Source organism: Bos javanicus, chromosome X (genome assembly GCF_032452875.1).
Source record: "Bos javanicus breed banteng chromosome X, ARS-OSU_banteng_1.0, whole genome shotgun sequence".
Lineage (NCBI taxonomy): Eukaryota > Metazoa > Chordata > Mammalia > Artiodactyla > Bovidae > Bos > Bos javanicus.
Genome location: NC_083897.1, coordinates 51,867,667 through 51,892,286, shown reverse-complemented (window position 1 = coordinate 51,892,286; position 24,620 = coordinate 51,867,667). Strand labels below are relative to the sequence as shown.

Below are 24,620 nucleotides of genomic sequence, written 5' to 3'. Positions count from 1 at the left end.
TCAGAGAGACAGGCTGCAGCGTTAACATTTGCCCAGAATCATCAAAGCAAAAGAACTGAAAGCAAGGAATCTGCAGGAGAACAAGTGAATGGAAGACCAAGGTAGCATCTGAGCTGGCTAAAGAAGGAGGTCAAGGATGTGGAAGCCTGATGATGTAGAGCGAGGATGTAGAAGGTCCATGTAATGAGTTCCATGTTCCCTGTCCACAAGGGATCTCAAAGAGCCTAAGTTGAGCCAGGCAGTGCAATTGTTGGTTTACACTGGAGTCTGCCTCTATTCCTCACATGTGACTGATACGTGTACACTGTGATCTCTGTTCTCTAGCTGAGAATGTCAAGTCTGGTCTGTGATAATTGAGGCATTACATGGAATAACATTAATTGCCGACATTCGTTGGATCATAGAGAAAGCAAGGGAATTCCAGAAAAACATCTACTTCTGCTTCATTGACTACACAAAAGCCTTTGACTGAGTGGATCACAACAAACTGTGGAAAATTCTTAAAAAGATGGGAATACTAGACCATCATACCTGTCTCCTGAGAAACCTGTATGCAGGTCAAGAGGCAACAGTTAGAACATTAAGTGGAACAACTGACTGGTTCAAAACTGGGAAAGGAGTACGTCAAGGCCGTGTATTGTCATCCTGCTTATTTAACTTATATGCAGAGTACATCATGCGAAATTCTGGGCTGGATGAAGCACAAGCTGGAATCAAGATTTGGAGAAATAACAACACCCTCAGATATGCAGATGACTCCACCTTTATGGCAGAAAGTGAAGAACTAAAGAACCTCTTGATCAAAGTGAAAGAGGAGAGTGAAAAAGTTGGCTTAAAACTCAACATTCAGAAAAACTAAGATCATGGCATCCGGTCCCATCACTTCATGGCAAAGAGATGGGGAAACAATGGATACAATGACAGACTTTATTTTGGGGGGCTCCAAAATCACTGCAGATGGTGATTGCAGCCATGAAATTAAAAGATGCTTGCTCCTTGGAAGAAAAGTTATGACCAACATAGACAGCTTATTAAAAAGCAGAGGCATTATTTTGCCAACAAAGGTCCATCTAGTCAAAGTGAAAGAAAGTGAAAGTGAAGTCGCTCAGTCGTGTCCGACTCTTTGCTACACCATAGACTGTAGCCTACCAGGCTCCTCTGTCCATGGGATTTTCCAGGCAATAATACTGGAATGGATTGCCATTTCCTTCTCCAGGGGATCTCCCAACCCAGGGCTCGATCCTGGGTCTCCCGCATTGTAGACAGACGCTTTACTGTCTGAGCCACCAGGGAAGTCATCTAATCAAAGCTATGGTTTTTCCAGTAGTCGTGTATGGATGTGAGAGTTGGACTATAAAGGAAGCTGAGCACCGAAGAATTGATGCTTTTGAACCGTGATGTTGGAGAAGACTCTTGAGAGTCCCTTGGACTTCAAGGAGATCCATCCAGTCCATCCTAAAGGAAATCAGTCCTGAATATCCATTGGAAGGACTGATGCTGAAGCTGAAACTCCAATTCTTTGACCACCTGATGCGAAGAACTGCCACATATGAAGACCCTGATGCTGGGAAAGATTGAAGGTGGGAAGAGAAGGGGACGACAGAGGATGAGATGGCTGGATGACATCACCAACTCAATGGACATGGTTTGGGTGGACTCCGGGAGTTTGGTGGACAGGGAGGCCTGGCGTGCGTGCTGCAGTTCATGGGGTTGCAAAGAGTCGGACATGACTGAGCGATTGAACTGAATGAAATGAAGAGGGATTAAAGAGCCTCTTGATGAGGGTGAATGAGGACAGTGAAAAAGCTGGCTTAAAACTCAACATTTAAAAAACTAAGATCATGGCCTCTGGTCCCATGTCTTCATGGCAAATAGAAGGGGAAAAAGTGGAAGCAGTGACAGATTTTATTTTCCTGGGCTCCAAAATCACTGCAGATGGTGACTGCAGCCATGAAATTAAAAGACACTTGCTCCTTGGAAAGAAAGCTATGGCAAGCCTAGATAGTGTATTAAAAAGCAGAGATATTACTTTGACAACAAAGGTCTGTGTAGTCAGAGTTATGGTTTTTCCTGTAGTTGTGTAGGAATAAATGTGAGAGTTGGACCATAAAGAAGGCTGAGCGCCGAAGAATTGATGCTTTTGAACTGCGGTGTTGGAGAAGACTCCTGAGAGTCCCTTGGACAGCAAGGAGATCAAACAAGTCAATCCTAAAGGAAATCAACCCTGAATATTCATTGGAAGGACTGATGCTGCAGTACTTTGGCCACATAATGTGAAGTACCAACTCATTAGAAAAGACCCCTGATGCTGGAAAAGAATGACAGCAGGAGAAGAGGGTGGCAGGGGATGAAATAGTTAGATAGGATCACCGACTCAATGGACATGCATCTGAGCAAACTCTTGGAGACAGTGAAGGAAGGGAAGCCTGGTGTGTTGCAGTCCATGGGGCTTCAAAGAGTTGGACACAATTTAGCAACTGAACAGCAAAATTCCTAATGTAATGGCAATCATCCCCTTAGTTCATATTTTTAAAGAGTTCACAAGCCAATATATGGATCCTTCATGTACATAAAGAACTGAAAAGTTGCATGTGGTAGAAAATAACTTATGCAAGACCCCAAAATGGAGGCATAATTTGTAAATGGGTGGTACCACATCTGTATCATCATGTAGCTTAAAATGTGATATTGCTATTATTCTCATTTCAAAAATCATGCCTGCTTGTTGTCTGAAGGGTAGACATTACAGAAGTGCAGAAAATAAGTTGTGTACCTTTCAACTCTTGCTTGCAATTCTGTACTGCTAATTGTGTCAGTGAGAAAGGTCACACAGACTTGACCATAATGTTAGATTTCGTGTTATTTGTTTGGAAGTGAAATGAAATGGCTCAACCCCCTCAAGCACCCGATGTCCGCTCTCTGAGAGATGCATGGGTAGACAGGCTGACTCTCCCCTACTCTAAGGTACTGAAGTGAGATCCCTCCTACAATGCACCTTCAGAAAGGGGGAGAGGGCAGTACAGGGGATGAATGAGAATCCCTATGGAAGCATGGTGAGAAGTGTGAAAAGGCCCATTTCTCACTCGTGCATGCATGTTCACATCACTTCAGTTGTGTCCAACTCTGTGTGAACCTTTGAACTGTGGCCTGCCAGGTTCCTCTGTCCATGGGATTTTCCAGGGAAGAATACTAGAGTGGGTTACTATGCCTTCCTCCAGGATTTCTCATTCATCTGTATGACAATCTTGAAACGTTCATAGTATGGTCTTTGGAAGTAATTAGGAATAAGAAGTAAAACATGTACGTCCTCATCTTCTTTCCTTCTTTCCACTGCCCTCACTAGCCAGTCGGCATCCCTTGCAAAGCCTCTGTTGTTCCAGGTCACATGCCTGCTTCTGAGAATCTCTAGGAAGAGCATCTGGGTCACACCACCTCCAAAAACCAATCCCTGGAAGCATATCATGTCTCCTCTCATCATAATTTATTGACATCAAGCTTGATGTATCTGCCAGGGACTACCAAGGGGAATGTGAGTCAGGGAGGAGGGCAGGACTTTTCAGGCCTGGACCCACTGGCTCATGATTGGGGCAGGGAAGAGCAATGCAGGACACATAACATATAACATTCATCATCACTCTTTATTATGAAAACAAACACAACAACAATGAGTGAGAGAAATATGCAGAACAACTGACTCTCAGGATATGTTAACTGGCATATAATGTAACTGACTTCTTGGTCAGTCTCCAACCCCAGTCACTGGCGTGGCCTGAGGCTAGAGAGAAAAAGACGATGTGGATGAAGCCAAAGACGACATCCAAGGGATCCTTTTAGGGGATTTCTTTGAAGGCTTCTTCTGGGATCTTGCCCTCAGTCTGGAGGGAAGGAGTTGGGGTGTTAAAAAGCCAGTCCCCAAGTTCCATTCCCAGGCCATCCGCCTCCACTTTCTTGGCCTCCCCAAAGGCTCAGGAACGTTTATCTTTAATCTACTTGATTCCCAGACCTCACCTTGAACATACAGAAGACTTGACCAGCTCTGGTGTAGTTCCAGTCATTGTCCTGAAGGCACCTGTGGTGGGAGAAGAACAGGTGCTCTCCATTAGTACCACAATACAGACACGTTGACATTGCAATGCCACCACTAAATCCATGCCACTTTCTTGCTGGGACACATGGACCAGTGTGAACACTATGTGTAATGATGAAGAAAGACCAGTGAAAACCAAATCATCTGTCACTAGCATTCATGCCCACTGGAGTTTAAAACAGAAAAATAGAGTTGTGCAAAAGAACAGGGAATTCAATATATACTGATCAAGATATTCAAGAAAATGACAAATGAAAAATTATAAAGTACTAGTTTCCAACTGTCTTTTATTGAGATATAATCACACATCATACAATCACACATAAAAATCAGTGCTTTTTATTAGTCAAAAGATTGTGCACCTATAACATCTATCTAATTCCAGAATCATTTTAACACCTCAAAAAGAAACTCCTTAACCATTAATGATCCCTCTCTATTCCTCCCCTTCCCCTGGCAACCACTAATATCTTTTGGTCCCTGTGGATTTGACAATTATGGACATTTCCTACAATATCTGACTTCTTGTGACTGGCTTCTTTCACTTAGCATCATGTTTTCAAGGTTCATCCATGTCATGACATATATCAGAACTGTATTCTTTTTTATGACTGAATAATATTCTACTCTATGGATGTACCAGTTTTATTCATCCATTCATCAGTTGTTTCCATATTTTGGCTATTATGAATAATGCTATTCCTGAATAAGTTTTAGAGTGAACATATGCTTTCATTTTTCCTGGTGGATACTTAGGAGTGGGATTACCGGGTGATATGGTAACTCCATTTTAATATTTTGAGGAACTTCCAAATGTTTTCCCGAAGTGAGTGTTCCATGTACCTCTAATATATGAGCATTCTAACTTCTCCACACCTTCCCCTATGCTTATCTTTTGTTTCATTGATTAAAGCCATCTTAGTGGATGTGATGTGAGTGGTTGTTTTGATTTGTATTTTCCTAATGATTAATGATGTTGAGCATGTTTTCATGGGCTTGTCGGTCATTTGTATACCATATTTAGAGAAATATCTATTCAAATCCTTTCTCCATTTTTAAATTGGTATTTATGTTTTGATTGTTGACTTGTAAAATCCTACAATATTCTAGACAGTGGAGCTTATCAGATATGAGATTTGCAAATATTTTCTCCCATTTTGTGGGTGGTATGTTCACTTTCATGATTGTGTCCTTTGATGCACAAAAGTTTTTATTTTTGATGAAGTGCAATTTATTTGTCTCTTTGGCTGCTTGTGTTTTTGGTGTCACATATAAGAAACCAGTGCCTGATTCAAGGTCATGAAGATATACACCTATGTTTTCTTCTAAGTGCTTTTAAAAATTTTTATTGGAGTATAATTGACTTACAATGTTATGTTAGTTTCAGGTATATAACAAAGTGAGTTTATATATATATATTTTTTCAGATTATTTTCCCACATAGGTTATTACAGAACATTGAGTATAGTTCCCTGTGCTATACAGTAGGTCTTTATTAGTTATATATTTTATATATAGCAGTGTGTAGATATTAATCCCAATCTCCTAATTTATCACTTCTCCCCACACTTTCCCTTTGGTAACCATAAATTTATTTCAAGATCTGTGTCTATTTCTGTTTTGTAAATAAGTTCATTTGTATCATTTTTATTAATTTCACATGTAAGTGATATCATATGATATTTGTCTTTCTCTGTCTGACTTACTTTACTTACCCAACCAAAAAATGGGAAGAGGATCTAAATAGACATTTCCCCAAAGATTATATAGAGAAAGCCAAAAAACACATGAAAAGATGCTCAACATCACTAATTATTAGAGAAATGCAAATCAGAATGACAATGAGGTATCACCTCACACCAGCCAGAATGGCTAGCATTAAAAAAATCTATGAACAATAAATGCTAGAGAGGGTGTGGAGAAAAGGGAACCCTCCTACACTGTTGGTGGAAATGTAAATTGGTACAACCAATATGGACAACAGTACAGCCTTCACTTGTGGCTCAGCTGGTAAAGAATCTGCCTGTAATGCAGGAGACCTAGGTTTGATCCCTGGGTTGGGAAGATCCCCTGGAGAAGGGAAAGGCTACTCACTCCAGTATTCTGGCCTAGAGAATTCCATGGACTGTATAGTCCATGGGGTCGCAAAGAATTGGACATGACTGAGTGACTTTCACTTTCACTTTTCAAGAAGGTGCCTTAGAAAACTAAATATAGAACTATCATATGATTCAGCAATCCTATTCCTGGGCATATCCAGGGAAAACCATAATTCAAAGAGATACACACACCCCAATGTACATAGCAGCACTATTCACATTAGATAAGCTATGGAAGCAACATAAATGTCCATTGTCAGAGAAATGGGTAAAGAAGATATGGTACATATATACAATGGAATATTACTCAGTCATAAAAAAGAATGAAATAGTACCATTTGCAGCAACATGGATGGACCTAGAGGTTATCATACTAAGTGAAAGTCAGCAAGAGTTTTTACACTTGTAGATTTTATATTAGGTCTTTGATCCATTTTGAATCAATATTTGTATATGGTCTGTGATAGGGGACACAATTCTTTTTTTTTTTTTTTTTGGTATGTGAATACTCATGTGTCCCAGCACCATCTGTCAAAAAGATTATTTGTTTTTCCTCCATTAATTAATTTGGCACCCACTAAAAATTAATAAGCTACAAATGTCAGGGTTTACATCAGAACTCTCAATTCTATTGCACTGATCTATCAAATGTCAGTGCCATGCAGCCTTGATTATAGTATCTTTGTAGTAAGTTTAGAAATTGTGAGGTCCAGGACTTGTGAGTCCTCAACATTATTCACTTTCAATATTTTTCTGACTATTCTGAGTCCATGCACTTCCATGTGAAAATTGAGGATCATTTAATCAATTTCTGGAAAGGAGCCAACAGGGATTTTTTGCTATGGTATAGACTCTGTAGATCACTTTGAATAGCACTACAATCTTAATAATATTAAGTCTTTCAACATGAACACAGAATATCCTTCTGTGTTTGTTTTTAGATTTTCTTTAATTTACTCCAACAATGTTTTGAAGATTTTAAGGTACAGTTTTTTTACTTCTTTAGTTACATTTTGCTCTAAATATTTATTCTTTCTGATACTACTATAAATCAAATTGTTTTCTTAATTTCAATTTAGGATTTTTTCATTTTAAGTGTATAGAAATATAAATGATTTTTGTACACTGACCTTATATCTTGAAATTTTACTGAACTTATTTATGTATTTTTACAGTTTCTTAGTGAATTTCTTAGCATTTTCCATATAAAATATCATGTCATATGAGCATGTACTGTTTTTAGAATGCTTTACATATATAATCATAAAATTTGTTTATCTTTTTCACGAGCTTACTTTTTTGCAAGAAAAATATCCAAATACTTATTTTTCCAAATTTCCTGTGTGTTGCCATTATTAATTCCATCATTCTCCCAGCTCCCCCTTATCTTCATGCACACATAATACTCACTTCTGAGACCACTGACAGTTCATCCCAGACTGAGTAGAGAAGGCTTGTACCATTTGCTGCTGTTCCTCGGACAAAGTGGCCACGGAGCTGGTGGACGGTGTGGGCACTGGGATGGAGACTGCACTCTGGGTGTTTTTAGGCCTGGCTTCCATCACAAATAGCTCATCATTCACTATACAAAGACTGGAGGAAAAATACACATTTAGACAAGTGATGGATGGACAACCAGCACCCCCAATCCTGACTGCTGCCACTGCCACTCAGCAACCAGATTCCTTCCATCCCCCTCCTGTGTCTGTCCCCAGGCTCCCTGACTGGTTCTTCTGCCCCTCACACAGAGCCCACCTTCAGAGAGATTGTCTACCAGCTTCACTCAATGGATAGGTTGATCCCCAACCCACAGACAACTTCACATTTACCCTGAACAGCAGCCCAGTACACTACAGTACAGGAGTGTACAGTCTGATCCCCATTTTCAGAAGACACTGAGTCATGGAGAGGTCATGTGACTTGACCAAGGTCACACAGAGAGTGTTGGGTCAGGGAGAGAACCCATGTGCCAATTCCAGAGTCCATGCTCTTCCTAACCACTAGACTAGATTGTTCCTTGGAGCTCCCTGCTGGCTTTCCACAATACTGAGTAAACGTAAGGTCTGCCCCACCACATGTCCAGGACCCTGAAACCATGCTGGATGGGTCATTCTGCCCACAACACGGCTCTCACCTTGAAGAGCTGGTAGGGGTAATGATGAAGGTCCGGGTGAAGGCACGCACACACTCCTGAGACCCTCCTTCCACTTCAACAACAAACAACAAACAATACCTCTTAGAGCCCTACATGTTTACAGGCTCCCATGGTGGACCCCAGTCATGCTGAGGGGACAGCTATTCATTTGGGGAGCCACGGTGTCAGGAATGGGGAGGGCAACTGTAGGAGCTGTCTGCTCCTGGTGTACGTGTCCCCATGACAACCACTTCACAAGTTCATGGGATGCATTTTTCATAGCTGCCCAAGAGGTGGACATTATGACCCCATTTTGCAAATGAGGAAACTGTGGGGTTAAGTAATGGCCCAAGTTCTCAGTGTAAAGATCTGAGATGGGAACCACCAAACTCCACAGCCTATGTCCATAATGCCCAGGGCAGGAAGGCAGACATGGACGCAGTTCAGATCTGGGTTGTCTATGGGAAGACTGAGGGCTGGAAGACACAGAGGGGAAGGGAGGGGAAGGGAAGGGCAGTGAAGGGGAGGGGAGTCCAGGGGAGGGGACATAATGAAAGGGGAGGGGAGGGGAGTCGAGGGGAGGGGAGAGAAGCTGGAAGGGCTCTTGAGCTGGGAGCCTAGCCAGAGGAGGAAACAGTGGGGCATCTGGGCAAAGAGGGCTACACACACTTACCTTCCTTGAACATCCCGTTGACAGAGAAACAGAGCATCGTACCCTGAAAAGGAAGAGCCCAGGTAATGTCACCCCCTCAACCTCTTCCCCACCTGTGGCTTCCTGCCTGACCATCCCCCTACAGGCTCCCCACCCCGTCACTGCCGCCCCACCAAGGGAAGAAACAAACGCTCACTGTCTGGAACCACATGTCCACCAGGAAGGAGCTGAGGTCATGCTGAGTTTTGGGCAACATACAGAGGGCACGCACAATGTCACTATTTGTGTGCTTCAACTGCTGGACACGCAGGTCTGTATGGGAGGGGAAGAAAGCAAAAGTCAGGGCTGCCACGCCCTGGACCCTATGATTGGCTCCCTCACCACTCTTCCTGCCCAGCCTTCCCACCACACACTCACTGGGGTCCTTGACCTTCTTCATATTCCTGCTGTCCTTGAAGTACGCACATAAGCTGCTTCTAGGAGACAGAGGAACAATGGGTGGTGGTCCAGCCAGCAGGGATGTTAGCAAGAGCTGGCCTGTGTCTGATGGGGAACCACACAGCCTGAGGGAGGAGTCTGGGCAGTGATACTCACAGGCCTGGATCCTCAGAGTGGAATGGAATGGTCAAGGAGAAGCAGGCCTTGTGGTGGTAAGCACTGAGAAGGCCATATCGGTTTCCAGAGTCATAGATCAAGTAATATCTGTGGAACAGCAACGAGGACAGGCTGTCAGTGATCCAAACCCCAAAGGAGACCTGCGGTTTGGTGGCCTGACCCAGACTCAGCCCTTTCTATTCCTCATGGTGCCAAGTCTAAGTGAACTTACTGCTTCAGGAATTGAAGGATCATATTCTTCAGTGTGTCAGGTTCTTTATTGTTTTCCTGGAATCAAAAGGCATTTGAGACTATGTAGTGGATAAACCCATACCTGCAATAGCCCCAAATATTCTCTGATCCTCTTCCTCACCTTGCTGGGCTTTGTTGCACAGGGAGGGTGACTGTCAGTGACAACTGTTGAGGGTAACTCCTGGCCATCCTGTAGAATGGAAGAGGAAGTCAGGAGTGGAGACCAGAGGGGTGACCCCGGATGATCAGGGAAAAGGATGATCCCAGGACACAGAGGATAGGAGGTAAGTTGTAAAAGGGTCCTAGAAAGTCCATAGGCAAGCTTACAGTGGGTGTCTTCATCATGATGTCTTAGAGGTCTCTAGTATTATATGCAGCTTTTATGTGTCTGTGTATGTGTTTATGGATATTTTTCCAGTGAGCATATCCATGTCATTTTCAAGACTCCATATCCCCTAAAGTGGTCAAGGGTCTGATGCCAACACATAATCTAGGCAAGACCCAAAGGGCTTGAGTGTAGGAGGTCTGAAATGTTAGTAAGATACAATGATTTACATAAGAACTTACCAGGCGCAGTAACTTTGGGAAACATTCTATGACAGCACTGTCCAAAACCAAAAATAGAGAAGAGATGATTGATAGTTCAAGGTTGTAATGCCTAATTTGAATTAAAACATTAACATGATAAACACAGATTGGGGTGTTCTTGCCCATTCAGCAGCCCCTTGTACCCACCTCAACTTCTGATTTTGAGGGTTTTGGGTTGACTTCCCTGTTGAACACTGAGTATCTCTCATCTGACTGAAAGGCACCATCTCCTCATCTCTCTGAGTACCTTAAGTTTAATATTCCTTCCTCCTCTCATTCTCCCGCTCCTTTCCCCTGGGTAGCTCCCACCTAGACTGTCCTGACTCCCTTCTCCTGTGCCTCAAGGACGAGCACTTCAAATCCAGTCTGCAGGCCTTCCTCTCCTCCCTGCCTTCCTTCCTCTAGGGCCCAGTGAAGGCTGTGGAGAGAAGAGGGAATGGGAGGATGGGAGCCTGGGGCTTTGCTACCTCACTGGGCATCCAGCACTCTGCCAAGTCAGGTCACACCTTAGGGATGGCCCAGGAGGCTGTGGCAGGGAGGTGAGTGAGGTGGGGCTCAGGAAGGATGAAGACAGAAGGAGAGTGGAGGGAGGAGGGGAGAAACAAGGGAGACATAGGGGCTCAGAGACAAGGGAGAGAGAGAAAGCAAAGGGAAGGGAAGGGAAGGAAACTCTACCATGGTGGGGCTCAGGGGAGAAGACAGAAGAAAGAGGAAGTAGTGCCCCTGCTGCAGCCCTCTCCTTCCCCTGCCCTGGAACACCCCAGGCACCCCAGGTAGGAATGGAAACTATGCACATGTTGGGCTGGGGGCCAGCCACTAGATGCTTCTTGAAGCTTTGACACCTGTGTGAGCTCGGTCAGACCTGGGCATGGGAAACAGAGTAGCCATGGGGGTAGATCTTAAAGGGCCAGGTCCCGGTTCAGTGTGGAGCTGAGGGTCTTTGGCCCGCCCTCATGATCACCACTTTCTGTCCTGATGGCCTCTGCACCTGTCTGAGTTGGATCTTTCTCTGAGGAATCACACGTGTCTCAGGCTACCGGGGGTTCCTCTGGAGGACAGGCAGGATGATGTGACGTGTGCAGGGAGGGAGAGGCGGTGTCCCCCGAGAGGCCTGTCCTGCAGTCTCCTCTAACTCCTCTGCCCCCTGCCTTCCTGTCCTGCCGCAGGAAGCTCTCTGCACACTGGCAGTGGCCAACTTCTGGCCCCTTGACTCAAGGAACCCTGCTTTTTCCTAAGAAGGATCCAGCCCCTGGCTTTGGGCCAAGGGAATGGATGTCATGACAGCAGCCACCCAGGACCTCAGCCCCCAGCACTGGGCAGGAAAGCCCCTGTGTAAACATGGAAGAGGAGGGGAACACTTTTGGAGGTAGAGGGAGAAGGACCCTCTCTGAATGGAGGAAGGAAGCCCCATCTCAGCATGGAGAAGGAAGGCCCATCTCAGCATGAGGCCCGGACTTGGAGGACCCTTCTCAGTCCAAGGCCCAGCAGTAGGGTCAAGTCTGGTCACTCCTGGTCTCGGTGAGGGAGAGGAGCCCTGATTCCTGAACCATGCTCTTGGGAGGCCCTGGTGGAGAATGCTAGGGGCAGAGAACCAGAAGCAGATTTCTGAGACCTGAAGAGGTAAGCAGGTCAGAGGAAGGAAATTCCTCACGGGTAAGGGACACAATAACCTCAGATATGCAGATGACACCACCCTTATGGCAGAAAGTGAAGGAGAACTAAAGAGCCTCTTGATGGAAGTGAAAGAGTAGAGTGAAAAAATTGGCTTAAAGCTCAACATTCAGAAAACTAAGATCATGGCATCCGGTCCCATCACTTCATGGCAAATAGATGGGGAAACAGTGGAAACAGGGGCAGACTTTATTTGGGGGGGCTCCAAAATCACTGCAGATGGTGACTGCAGCCATGAAATAAAAATAGGCTTACTCCTTGAAAGAAAAGTTATGACCAACCTTGACAGCATGTTAAAAAGCAGAGACATTACTTTGCTAACAAAGGTCCATCTAGTCAAGGCTATGGTTTTTCCAATAGTCATGTGTGGATGTGAGAGTTGGACTGTGAAGAAAGCTGAGCACCGAAGAATTGATGCTTTTGAACTGTGATGTTGGAGAAGACTCTTGAGAGTCTCTTGGACTGCAAGGAGATCCAACCAGTCCATCCTAAAGGAGATGAGTCCTGAATATTCACTGGAAGGACTGATGCTGAAACTGAAACTCCAATACTTTGATCACCTGATGCGAAGAGCTGACTCATTTGAAAAGACCCTGATGCTGGGAAAGAGTGAAGGCGAGAGGAGAAGGGGATGACAGAGGATGAGGCATCAGAAGGGGATGACAGAGGTTGGATGGCATCAGCGACTCAATGGACATGAGTTTGAGTAAACTCTGGGAGTTGGTGATGGACAGGGAGGCCTGGCGTGCTGCAGTCCATGGGGTTGCAAAGAGTCGGACACAACTGAGTGACTGAACTGAACTGAACTGAACTGAAGGAACACAGAAAAGAGAAGGCAGAGCCTATGATCCTCCCAGAAGATCATGGCTGCCACCTTTGGCAAAGAGGTACTGTCAGTAATAGTTTAGGCCTCCATGGGTAAAGGTCACCAAGAAGGGTGACAGGATGGTCTCACACAAACCTTAAGTAGGTGGACTGGTCTGGAAATCTGTCACACAGTGGGTTCCCTCGCAGCCACAGCTCTTCAAGCTTCAGCCCCTTCATCTTGTTCAACTCCCACATAGAGTTCAGCTGAGAAATATGGAGAAGAAATTGGAAAAGGAATCCCAGGGCAAGAGAAACAACCAGGCCCCTGCAGCCCAGCCTCCACCCCACTCACCCCTCAGGTGCCCTCATCTGCCTCCTGTCATCACTCTGATGACCACAACCAACCCCCCTACTCTCATCCCAACTTTGATCTGACTCCCTCTTCTTACCTCATTGTTGGAGAGGTTCAGTATCTTGATTGTGGGGACCATGTGCACAATGTCAGACAGGCCGTCCAGGTGGTACAGTTTGTTGCAGCTCAGGTTCAAGGACAATAGCTTTGGGTGAAGAAGAGTTAGAGTGAAGGTTACTATTCTGGATCTTGGAGACAAATCTGTCCTCCACCCCATCTCTTCCACCCCCTACCATAATATCAGAGCTGGGCCTTCAGCCTCACCTCAGGGAAGTTCTTCTTGATGATCTGGAGGGCAGCAGCCATACAGTTTCTTCGATTCAGAATTATCTCAATATCATGGCCCATCAAGTCTTCAGGAAGGAGAGGGGAGGGAATCAGAACACCAAGTGGGGTCCAGGCCCATAATCAGCCCCTCACCACATTACCATCCCCAAGACTCCCTCTAGGAAGACCCCCTCTGCCCACACCCACCCTCAAATTACTACTGTCAGCCATACTTGGGTCAAAGCGGAGCTTCTGGAGGTCAAGAGATTGCTGGGAGACATCAAATCGTTTGTTAAAGGCCAGCTGCAGAGACAGAGAGAGGGAGAGAGCCACTCTGAGACTGTGGTGGTGGCAGGGAAATCGGGGGTGAGAGGGATGGGGGGCTGGGGGAAGAAGAGACAGAGGTGAGTGTTGGCATACAGGATGCCTTGAGTTGGCATTACCTTTAACTTCTCCATTTTTTCTGGTCTCAACTTATTACGCACAGAGTAGGGAACAGCAGAGGGGTTGACAAAGATAGGTATCTGCAGGAAGAAGAGGTGGGGTAAGCAGCAACTCTAGTTCAAGAAGACGACTAGCCCCAGGCCTGTCCTCCTGTCCCAGGATGCATTATAGGCAATGATCTGGACACACACCTTTTGGTTCTCTTCATCATAGATCTTGTAGCTTACATCCATCAAGGCGGAGGCAGTGCTAGCTTTCTGCACGAAGAATCGAGCCCCATTTTTCACATAGTGGAACTATAGGGATTAAATGCAACAGCAATAGTATCCAGAGGCCAACAGACCCTGCTATACCAGATCTCTCCCCCTTCCCTGTGCCCACTCATCTGGCTTCAGCATCCTCTCTTACATCCACTGGAGTAAAGCAGACACTGCAAAGGCTCTGGATTGAGTTCATTAGCCACATCTTGTCATACTTTTTCCCATGAGGAATCTAAGGATGAAAAGAGGGGTTAGGACAGAGGACAGATGACAGGGAATTTAGCCTGGAGAACAAACCTTTTCCTATTCTTTTCCAATCTTCTACTGAGCTTGAAAGGGCATCTAAAGAAGGGACCACTGGTATGATTTCTTATGTTTGTGCATAATATGGATTTCCAAAATACTCCTCTCCAGTCAAAGCTCTCTGCCAATTAATCAAGGTGTTAGAGATGATCTTTCTTTAATAAAGTTCCAGGAGATCCTACCTAGTGCAGATACTGCTTGCCCCTCAGACAAGGTCTCCAGAGACTCGGCCCCCCATGTCCCACACTCAGCTAGCCAAACTGAGATCTCTAGTGCAGAGCTGCTCCATATCCTAATCAGTAGTTTATGTCTTTGCCTTGAGATAGTCTCCAATGTTCTCCTTACAGTCGGTCTGTTCCCTTTATATTGCTTCTCTGAATTTTTCCTTAGATGAACAAGACTGTTAACTAAGCAATAAAATGGTCAGATTACAAACTGTCCCCAGCAGAATAAACTAGCATCTCAACATGAGAACAACATAACTCCTCCTGATTTTTCTCTCCTTCGCATTCCATACTTTTTTCAGGATACTCACTGTGACCTTAAACCAGCTCCCTTGGGCACCATCTTGTGTGTTCTCCCTCATTTTTCTCATCACAGGTTTTCCATTTCCCCACACAGTAACACAGATATTGCCTTCTCTGCGCCATCTCACTCTCCTCCCGTTGCCTCGGAAGGAATAGGGAAAGCTGACATGGAGAGAAGAAGAGTGAGTGGCCATAAGTGCTAAGAGAGTCTTCTGTACACACTCGTCTCTTTGACACCAGCACTACAGTTTGGATCATTGTTTAGTCACTAAGTTGTGTCTCACTCTTTGCAACCCCATGGACTGTAGCCCACCAGGCTCCTCTGTTCATGGGATTTCCCAGGGAAGAATAACGGAGTGGGTTGTCATTTCCTTCTCCAGGGGATCTTCCTGACCCAGTGATTTTACCCTCATCTCCTGCATTGGCAGGTGGATTCTTTACCACTGATCACCAGGGAAAACTCAATTAGGGTTGCACAACCATTATTCCACTTCTAGCATACTTCAGTTTTACAGTGAGAGAAGGAAAAGAAGTCCACAGGGAGAGCTGGACTGTCCCAGGGGCTGCTGTGTGCAAACCCTGCTGCCTGGTCACTTACTGTCTTTCTTTGGGGCCCTCATGGACATTCCTCATCACCATACTTCCATCATCATCAGAGTGGTGTGAAGGCTGAGTCTCATATTCATTATCTTCATAACGAGGGCTCCTCTTGTCAAAATCATCTTGGAAAGAACTCCAACCTTCATTTCTTCCTTCAGGTGAACTATCACCACCTCTGTATTCTGAAAAGTGGAACAAAAATACAAGTTTGAACACACATCAGTGGCCTACTCACCATGTACAATGTCTTAGGCTAACAGGCAAGCAAAATGCCAACCTGGCCTAAGGGTTCAATCCCACACACCCCAAAAGGAAACTCTTCTGTCAGTTCAGACACATACTCAGTCCCTCAGTCCTGTCTGACTCTTTATGACCTAGCAGCCCACCAGGCTCCTCTGTCCATGGGATTTCTCAGGTAAGAATACTGAAACGGATGCCACTTCCTCCTCCAGTGGATCTTCCTGACCCAGAGATCAAACCTGTGTCTCCTGCATTGCAGGCAGTTTCTTTATCTGCTGAGCCCTCAGGGAAGCATTATCTGAGAGATGGCACTATCATGGGAGAAATCGAGGAGAAGCAGGATGAGGAAGAGGAGAGGTTTGGAATGCAGGTGTTTGGAATACACAATAGTTATACTTTCATGTCCATGCTTTACTTGTATAAAAAAGTTAGGTCAGAGTTTTACCAGGTTCTTGAGGGGAAGCACTATTACTATTGACTCGTTACCTAACATAATAGAAACAATTATTGATAATTAGATCCACCTGTCTTCTCTCTGATTCTTAAACTACATTACTTTGGACAATTCACGAAACTTCTCCTGATCTCAAATTACTTATAATATGTAAAAGTCAAGGATTAAAGCTAAATACCACCACAATCAAGATATAAAGCATATACTACACTCCAAATTGTTCCCAGTTAATCTTTTCATCTCCCAGCTCCATATAAACCTTTATCTGCTCACAGTTTCTATATAGTAGTTTTGCTTGCCAAAAATCCTAGAAGTAGAATTTCTTGTAAATGGAATCATACATACTGTATACCTTTCCATCTGGCTTTTTAAATTCAGCATAATGTTTCTGAAATCCAGTTATGGTCTTTCCTTTTTCATTGCTGTGTAATACCCCACTGTATGGGTTGTAGCTCTCAACCTTGTTTACACAGTAGAGGTACTTGGGGAGATTGAGAATATCACCAGCACCAAGCTATACTCAAAATAATTAAAGGCACCCACATTTTCTAAATTCTCCATGTGACTGCAGTGTATAACCACAGTTAAAAGTCACTGTGTTAAAAGTATCAGCTTTGGGCTTATGGTCTTTCCTAGTGGCTCAGACTATAAAGAATCTGCATGCAATGCAGAGACACAGGTTCAATCCTTGGGTCAAGAAGATCCCCTGGAGAAGGCACTGGCAACCCATTCCAGTATGTTTGCCTGGAAAATTCCATGGACAGAGGAGTCTGGTGGGCTACAGTCCATGAGGTCACAAAGAGTTGGACACAACATATTTGCCAGAGATCCTAGAAATGGATGCCACCTCATTTTGCTAGCTTTCCACTCTGTTGTTTTAGGGACCTGGTGATTCCATTAGCTTAAATAAGAGATTGAGAAACTATAATCCATAGGCCAAACCTGATCTTTGGCCTGTTCTTCTAGGGCCTGCAAGCTAAGAATTGTTTTTACATATTTGAATGGTTAAAAAAGTAATAATTCTTGACATGCAAAAATTATTTGAAATCCACACATCAATGTCCATATACAAGGTTTTATTGGAACATAGCCATACTTGTCTCTGGAGGCTTCCACCCTACAACAGCAGAGTTAAATAGTTACAAAACAGATAAAATGGTCCTCAAGGCCTCAAATATTTGTGATCTGGCCCTTTCCAGGAAAAGTTTGCTGAGCTCTGGCTCAGAGCGAGTGTCTTTAAAGCAAATGCACAATAACTGTGGTAAATGGCTGATGATCCCTTTGGCTAAGCCTGGGAAAAAGATTTACTATGGTTCCTTGTGACTTCACTGTAGGGTCCCTTCCTCAGTAGTTCACTCATTCATGGTATTCTGGGTAAATGTGAGAACTGAGTAAGGGATTACCATTCACCAACAAGACAGCTCAAATCACCAGATCTAGAGCTTGATTTACTTATTTTTATGTTATTCTATATCTTATTATAAATAAATATTTATTCAAATTTTATTTATTTATACATGGATCAAATGCAACTTAAGGGTATGTTGAGATATTTCAAGATCCAAGGGATCTATTGATCACTTAGCTACATTTAGAGACTGAAAGTGAAAGTCGCTCAGTCATGTCTGACTCTATGTGACCCCATGGGTATAGTCCATGGAATTCTCTAGGCCAGAATACTGGAGTTGGTAGCCTTTCCCTTCTCTAGGGGATCTTCCCAACCCAGGGATCAAACCCAGGTCTCCTGCATTGTGGGCGGATTCTTTACCACCTGAGCCACAAGGGAAGCCCAAGAATACTAGAGTGAGTAGCCTATCCCTTCTCCAGCAGATCTTCCCAAACCAAGAATTGAACTGGGGTCTCCTGCATTGTAGGCGGATTCTTTACCAACTGAACTATCTGGTGGTCAAACCAATGTGACTCCCCTTCCAGTCTTGCTGTTTATCAGATGAACTGCACTCACCTTGAGGCAGGCAGTTAAGTGCTCCTCCTGGGCCTACAATTCCAGGACCCCATCATACCCACTGAAATGAGGGTGACCATGTCAATGGCAGGGTCTACCATCTCATCTGTGTATTACACAAGTCAGCTACTTCAGAACACTTCAAAGATGAAGATGCCCCCCTCACTAATATGTTTCTCAATGCTATGGGGAAAGGATTGACCTCTGAGTTCCAAATAGCAGGTGCTTGGTCCACTGACACATTGATTTCAAAGGTATTTCAATTCAAGTGATTTCAGGTGATAACTCTTGAGCCTGCTGCTGCTGCTGCTGCTAAGTCACTTCAGTCGTGTCCGACTCTGTGTGACCCCATAGACATCAGCCCACCAGGCTCCCCCGTTCCTGGGATTCTACAGGCAAGAACACTGGAGTGGGTTGCCATTTCATTCTCCAATGCATGACAGTGAAAAAGTGAAAGTGAAGTCGCTCAGTCGTGTCTGACTCTTAGCGACCCCATGGACTGCAGCCCACCAGGCTCCTCCACCCATGGGATTTTCGAGGCAAGAGTACTGGAGTGGGGTGCCATTGCCTTCTCCAAAACTCTTGAACCTGAGTCCCTCTAAAATCAAAATTCATTTGTCAAGTTTATGACTAACTTCTCTATCCAAAACTTCATTCCCTCTCTTGTCCCACTCATGATCTCCTCAGGACTGAGAAGTATACCAGAAAAGGGGGGTTTGAAACTGAATAGAAACATGCAGGGCCCTCCTGAGGACAAAAGCCCCTCTGTCTTCCCTGTTTCTTGTTTGTAGAAAAAGGCTTTGGGCCCCTCAGTCTTCCCTGAGTTCCAAAGAACAGACTCAAGCAGTTACTAATTAGGGAGGTGAGGGAATGCAGAAACAAAGGGAAAGCAGTCAAGAAACAATAGTGCAGGTCAGTCCCAAGATGGCAGAGGAATAGGATGGGGAGACCACTTTCTCCCCTACAAATACATCAAAAGATAACCTGCATGTGGAGCAACTTCCACACAACAACTTCTAAACGCTGGTGGAGGACCCCAGATATCCAGAAAGGCAAACCAATCTCTTCGAAATGAGTCTTGATGTTAGTCTAAAAGGGGGACAAAAACCCTAAGGCAGAAGGCTCACCTTCAGAACTTTGGACAATCATAGAACTCCTAACCCCAGGGAACATTAATAGATAAAAGCCCACCCAAAAGCCTTCATATCTACACTGAAATCAAACTCCACCCAAGAGCCAGCAAGTTCCAGTGCAAGACACCCCATGCTAATCCTCCAGCAAAATAGGAACACAATCTTGAACATTAAAAACAGGCTTCCTGAAGTCATACCAAATCCAGAGACACCCCCAAACTCATTACTAGACACTGCATTACCCTCCAGAGAGATGAGAGCCAGCTCCATCCACCAGAACACAGACACAAATCCCCCCAATCAAGAAACCCTCACAAGGCAGTGATTCAACCCCACCCACAGGGAACAGACTTCACAGTTAAGAGGGACTATGACCTTCCAGCCTGCAGAAGGGAGACACCAAACACAGCAAACTAAACAAAATGAAAAGGCAAAGAAATATCCAGCAGGTGAAGGAATATGATAAGAACCTACCAAACCAAACCAAAGAGGAGGAGATAGGGAGTCTACCTGAAAAAGAATTCAGAATAATGATAGTAAAGATAATGCAAAATCTTGAAAACAAAATAGAGTTATGGATATATAGATTAGAGACACGGGTTGAGAAAATGCAAGAAATGTTTAAGAAGGAACTAGAAGAAATAAATAGTCAATTAGTAATGAACAATGCAATATGTGAGATTTAAAACACTCTGCAGTGAACCAACAGTAGAGGAACTGAGACAGAAGAGAGGACAAGTGAGCTAGAAGATAGAATAGTGGAAATAAATGAAGCAGAGTGGAAAAAAGAATAAAAATAAAGGAGGACAGCCTCAGAGACTTCTGGGACAATGTTAAACGCTCCAACATTTGAACATAGGTGTCCCAGAAGAAGGAAACAAAAGGAAAGGGCATGAGAAAATATTTGAGGAGATAAAAGTTGAAAACTTTCCTAAAATGGGGAAGGAAATATCCACCCAAGTCCAAGAAGCCCAGAGAGTCCTATATAGGATAAACTCAAGGTGAAACACACCAAGACAGATATTAATCAAACTAACAAAAACTAAACACAAAGAACAAATATCAAAAGCAGCAAGGGAAAAGAAACAAATAACATACAAGAGGATCGCTATAAGGATAACAGCTGATTTTTCAAAAGTAACTCTTCAGGCCAGAAGGGAATGGCAGGATATACTTAAAGTGATGAAAGGGAAAAACCTACAACCAAGATTACTCTACCCAATAAGGATCTCATTAAGATTTGAAGGAGAAAGCAAAGCTTTACAGACAAGCAAAAGCTGAGAGAATTCACCACCACCAAGCCAGCTCTTCTCCTTGGAAGAAAAGCTCTGACAAACCTAGACAGTGTATTAAAAAGCAGAGACATTACTTTGCCAACAAGGGTTCGTATAGTCAAAGCTATGGTTTTTCCAGTAGTCATGTACAGATGTGAGAGCTGGACCATAAAGAAGGCTGAGTGTCTAAGAATTGATGCTTTCGAACTGTGGTGTTGGAGAAGGCTCTTGAGAGTCCCTTGGACTGCAAAGAGATCAAACCAGTTGATATTGGAATATATTGGAAATAAAAGCAAAAATAAACAAATGGTACCTAATTAAAATTAAAAGCTTCTGCACAACAAAGGAAACTATAAGCAAGGTGAAAAGACAGCCTTCAGAATGGGAGAAAATAATAGCAAACAAAACAACTGACAAAGAATTAATCTCAAAAATATACAAGCAACTCCTGCAGCTCAATTCCAGGAAAATAAACGACCCATTCAAAAAGTGGGCCAAAGAACTAAACAGACATTTCTGCAAAGAAGACATATAGATGGCTAACAAACACATGAAAAGATGCTCAGCATCATTCACTAACAGAGAAATGCAAATCAAAACCACAATGCGGTACCATTTCATGCCAGTCAGAATGGCTGCTATCCAAAAGTCCACAAACAATAAATGCTAGAGAGAGTGTGGAGAAAGGGGAACCCTCTTACACTGTTGGTGGGAATGCAAACTAGTACAGCCACTATGGAGAACAGTGTGGAGATTCCTTAAAAAACTGGAAATAGAACTGCCATATGACCCAGCAATTCCACTGCTGGGCATACACACTGAGGAAACCAGAATTGAAAGAGACACATGTACCCCAATGTTCATCACAGCACTGTTTATAATAGCCAGGACATGGAAGCAACCTAAATGTCCATGAGCAGAAGAATGGATAAGAAAGCTGTGATACATATACACAATGGAATACTACTCAGCATTAAAAGGAATACATTTGAATCAGTCTAATAAGGTGGATGAAACTGGAGCCTATTATACAAAGTGAAGTAAGCCAGAAAGAAAAACACCAGTACAGTATACTAACACATATATATGGAATTTAGAAAGATGGTAACAATAACCCTGTATGCGAGACAGCAAAAGAGACACAGATGTATAGAACAGTCTCTTGGACTCTGTGGGAGAGGGCAAGGGCGGAATGATATGGGAGAATGGCATTGAAACGTGTAAATTATCATATGTGAAATGAATCGCCAGTCTAGGTTTGATGCATGATACAGGGTGCTCTGAGTTGGTGCACTGGGATGACCCCCCCAAAAATGGCAGCTCTAATTATTAAATAATAACTAATTAGTTTTGAGAAAGTGTGGAAATTGATATAAAATGTGAGACAGTTCATCTGCTCATCCTTACAATTAAGTTGCATCATCTTCTCCAGAGTGGGGCATTTTATTTTGCTTATAAGATTTCCTAATGACTAGCACTTATGCACTTATTTCTTGCCATCATGATATCAGAAACATAAATTGAGGTTATATATAAAAAATGAAAAAATGGAAAGGCTAAGTAAAAGAATCACTAATGAAATAAGATAAAATGAATAAGCAATAAGTAGTTTCTTAATGAGAATAGATTATAATTATCAGTAAACATACATTGTTCGTAGTAAACAAAGGTACAAGGTATTAACATGTTAGAAGAGATTTAGTTTGAACAGGTTCTCCCAAAATGTTTTCTGAAGAACACTGGTACTTCAAATGGTCTGTGGGAAAATGTTCCATTCCCATAGCAATTGAGGAAATTAACTGCTACAGACTGAATGTTTATGTTCCAACCTAATCTCCAAGGTGAGGGTACTTGGAGGTAGAGTCTTTGAAAGGTGATTAGGTCATGAAAGAGGTTCCCTCATGAATGGGATTTGTGCCCTTATAAAGAACCCAGAGAGCTCCCTTGCCCTTCCTGCCCTGTGAAAATACAACATGAAGACAGCCCTTTATGAAGCAGGTAGCAGATCTCACCAGACACTGAACCTGCTGGTGTCTTGATTTTGGACTTCACAACTTCCAGAACTGTGAAAAATAAATTTCTGTTGTTTATAAGCCACCCAGTCCACAGTGTTCTACATAGCAGCCTGAACAAATTAAGTCACTACCCCTTTCTCTGATAGTCAAGTTGCATACTAGCATACTTTATCTTTAAAGTAAGACATTATAAGAATCCTTTTACCTTCATTTTTGTATGTCCCATTGTTCTTTGTTGGATGAGTATTTTTTCGTTGGTGCTTTCTCTCAGACATAGTGTTCTGTAGAACAAATCTTAAAGTGCTGAAACGAGAGAAAAAACAGCTATTATATAATAAAAATACCACCCCTATAAACATCTCTCAAACAATATTTAAATCCCTCACAAAGGTAAACACAATCTCTTATTTGCTGAATTTTACTCCTTAAGTACCATCTATGTGATTCTTATGAAATGCATCACCTATAATTTTACTTAATATGTTTTCCTTAAATAAATTCACTATTTTTTCCACATGACGGAATGGGGTAGTTTTCAAGAAGTGGAATAAGCAATGGTGAGGAGAATCAGAAGCTAGCAGTGTCTGGTTGCTGCTAATGCTGCTAAGTCGCTTCAGTCGTGTCCGACTCTGTGACCCCATAGACGGCAGCCCACCAGGCTCCCCCGTCCCTGGGATTCTCCAGGCAAGAACGCTGGAGTGGGTTTCCAATTTCCTTCTCCAATGCAAGAAAGTGAAAAGTGAAAGTGAAGTCGCTCAGTTGTGTCCCACTCTTAGTGACTCCATGGACTGCAGCCTACCAGGCTCCTCCATCCATGGGATTTTCCCTAAGCCATTTAGAGGTTCCAAGCAGAAAAAGACTATGGCATCCCATCCCCCATGAGTACATGCTAAGTTGCTTCAGTTGTGTCCAACTCTTCAAGACCCTACAGATTGAAGGAAGCCTGCCAGGCTCCTCCATCCCCCACACACTTTGAAAAACTACTGATCGGCAAAGCAAATACAAAAAACAAATTCTGAATCTTCATGTAATGGCTAGTTTCACACTTTTATTGAAAAAATATCAAATTCTTAAAAAATAGTCCCCTATCGATATATGGAACCAATTAAGAGACAGAAATTAAGATCAGATCTAAAATTATCTATATAAATTGGCATCTAGTTCTCGGGTATTGATAAAAACGTGGTCAGAGGAGTGCAACGGACACCACCACGTGGCAGAAAGTGAATACCGAGTGGAGATAAGCAAAAAGTACGGCTTTAATATGGGGGCACTTTCACTTTTCACTTTCATGCACTGGAGAAGGAAAAGGCAACCTACTCCAGTGTTCTTGCCTGGAGAATCCCAGGGACGGGGGAGCCTGGTGGGCTGCCGTCTATGGGGTCGCACAGAGTCGGACACGACTGAAGTGACTTAGCAGTAGCAGTAGGCAAGAAGAAAGAGAAGCAGGGGAAGTCAACCCAGTTTCCCAAGCCTGAGAAGTCCCTCAGATTTGAGAAAAGTCCCTGTCTTTTCCCAAGGGACGCTGAAAGAAGTCCCTCAATCCCTGTCTCTGCGCCACCTGCTGCTCCACCAGTTCTGAGTAAACCTGGTACCGGTGGGCGTCCATCCTACCCAACTAAAACCTCCCGCAGCTGGATATAAAAGTTAGTGGAAAAGTTGGAATCCGAGCCAGAGTCTCCTCAAAGTTTCCCGAGTCAGGACACATACCTTAATTCTAAGGCTTTCCTCACGGAGTGGTCCGACTCCCCAGAAAACTAAGCCGACCTACCGAGAGCCATTCAGAAGGCTCTCCGACCGTTTAAACGGTGCCCCCTTATCGCGCGAACATGGAGCGTCACGTG

The 24,620-nt window shown here is 43.6% G+C and overlaps 1 protein-coding gene across 1 annotated transcript; it reads right to left on the bottom strand.

Annotated features, from left to right (window-relative positions):
* Positions 1 to 3,619: 3,619 nt before the first annotated feature.
* LOC133242939 (nuclear RNA export factor 2-like) lies at positions 3,620 to 24,620 on the bottom strand. Its single transcript, XM_061409179.1, has 22 exons — positions 24,487 to 24,620; positions 22,982 to 23,079; positions 15,696 to 15,879; positions 15,106 to 15,259; positions 14,416 to 14,499; positions 14,199 to 14,303; positions 14,007 to 14,087; positions 13,797 to 13,866; positions 13,561 to 13,649; positions 13,334 to 13,441; positions 13,039 to 13,148; positions 10,386 to 10,422; positions 9,940 to 10,008; positions 9,799 to 9,854; positions 9,567 to 9,674; positions 9,390 to 9,448; positions 9,169 to 9,284; positions 8,994 to 9,036; positions 8,321 to 8,393; positions 7,597 to 7,779; positions 4,009 to 4,069; positions 3,620 to 3,875 (listed from the first exon to the last, which is right to left on the bottom strand). Exons 2-22 carry the CDS (start codon positions 23,049 to 23,051, stop codon positions 3,831 to 3,833), a joined length of 1,905 nt encoding a protein of 634 aa, XP_061265163.1. The 5' UTR covers positions 23,052 to 23,079; positions 24,487 to 24,620; the 3' UTR covers positions 3,620 to 3,830.

Excerpts from the sequence above, each read along its gene's own strand:
- LOC133242939 (XM_061409179.1), bottom strand. The coding sequence starts at position 23,051 with ATGTCTGAGAGAAAGCACCAACGAAAAAATACTCATCCAACAAAGAAC. Across the intron at positions 10,009-10,385 it reads TCCCAAAGTTACTGCGCCTG|GATGGCCAGGAGTTACCCTC; the intron begins GTAAGTTCTTAT and ends TCCATTCTACAG. Across the intron at positions 4,070-7,596 it reads AACTGTCAGTGGTCTCAGAA|GTGCCTTCAGGACAATGACT; the intron begins GTGAGTATTATG and ends CTCCCACCACAG.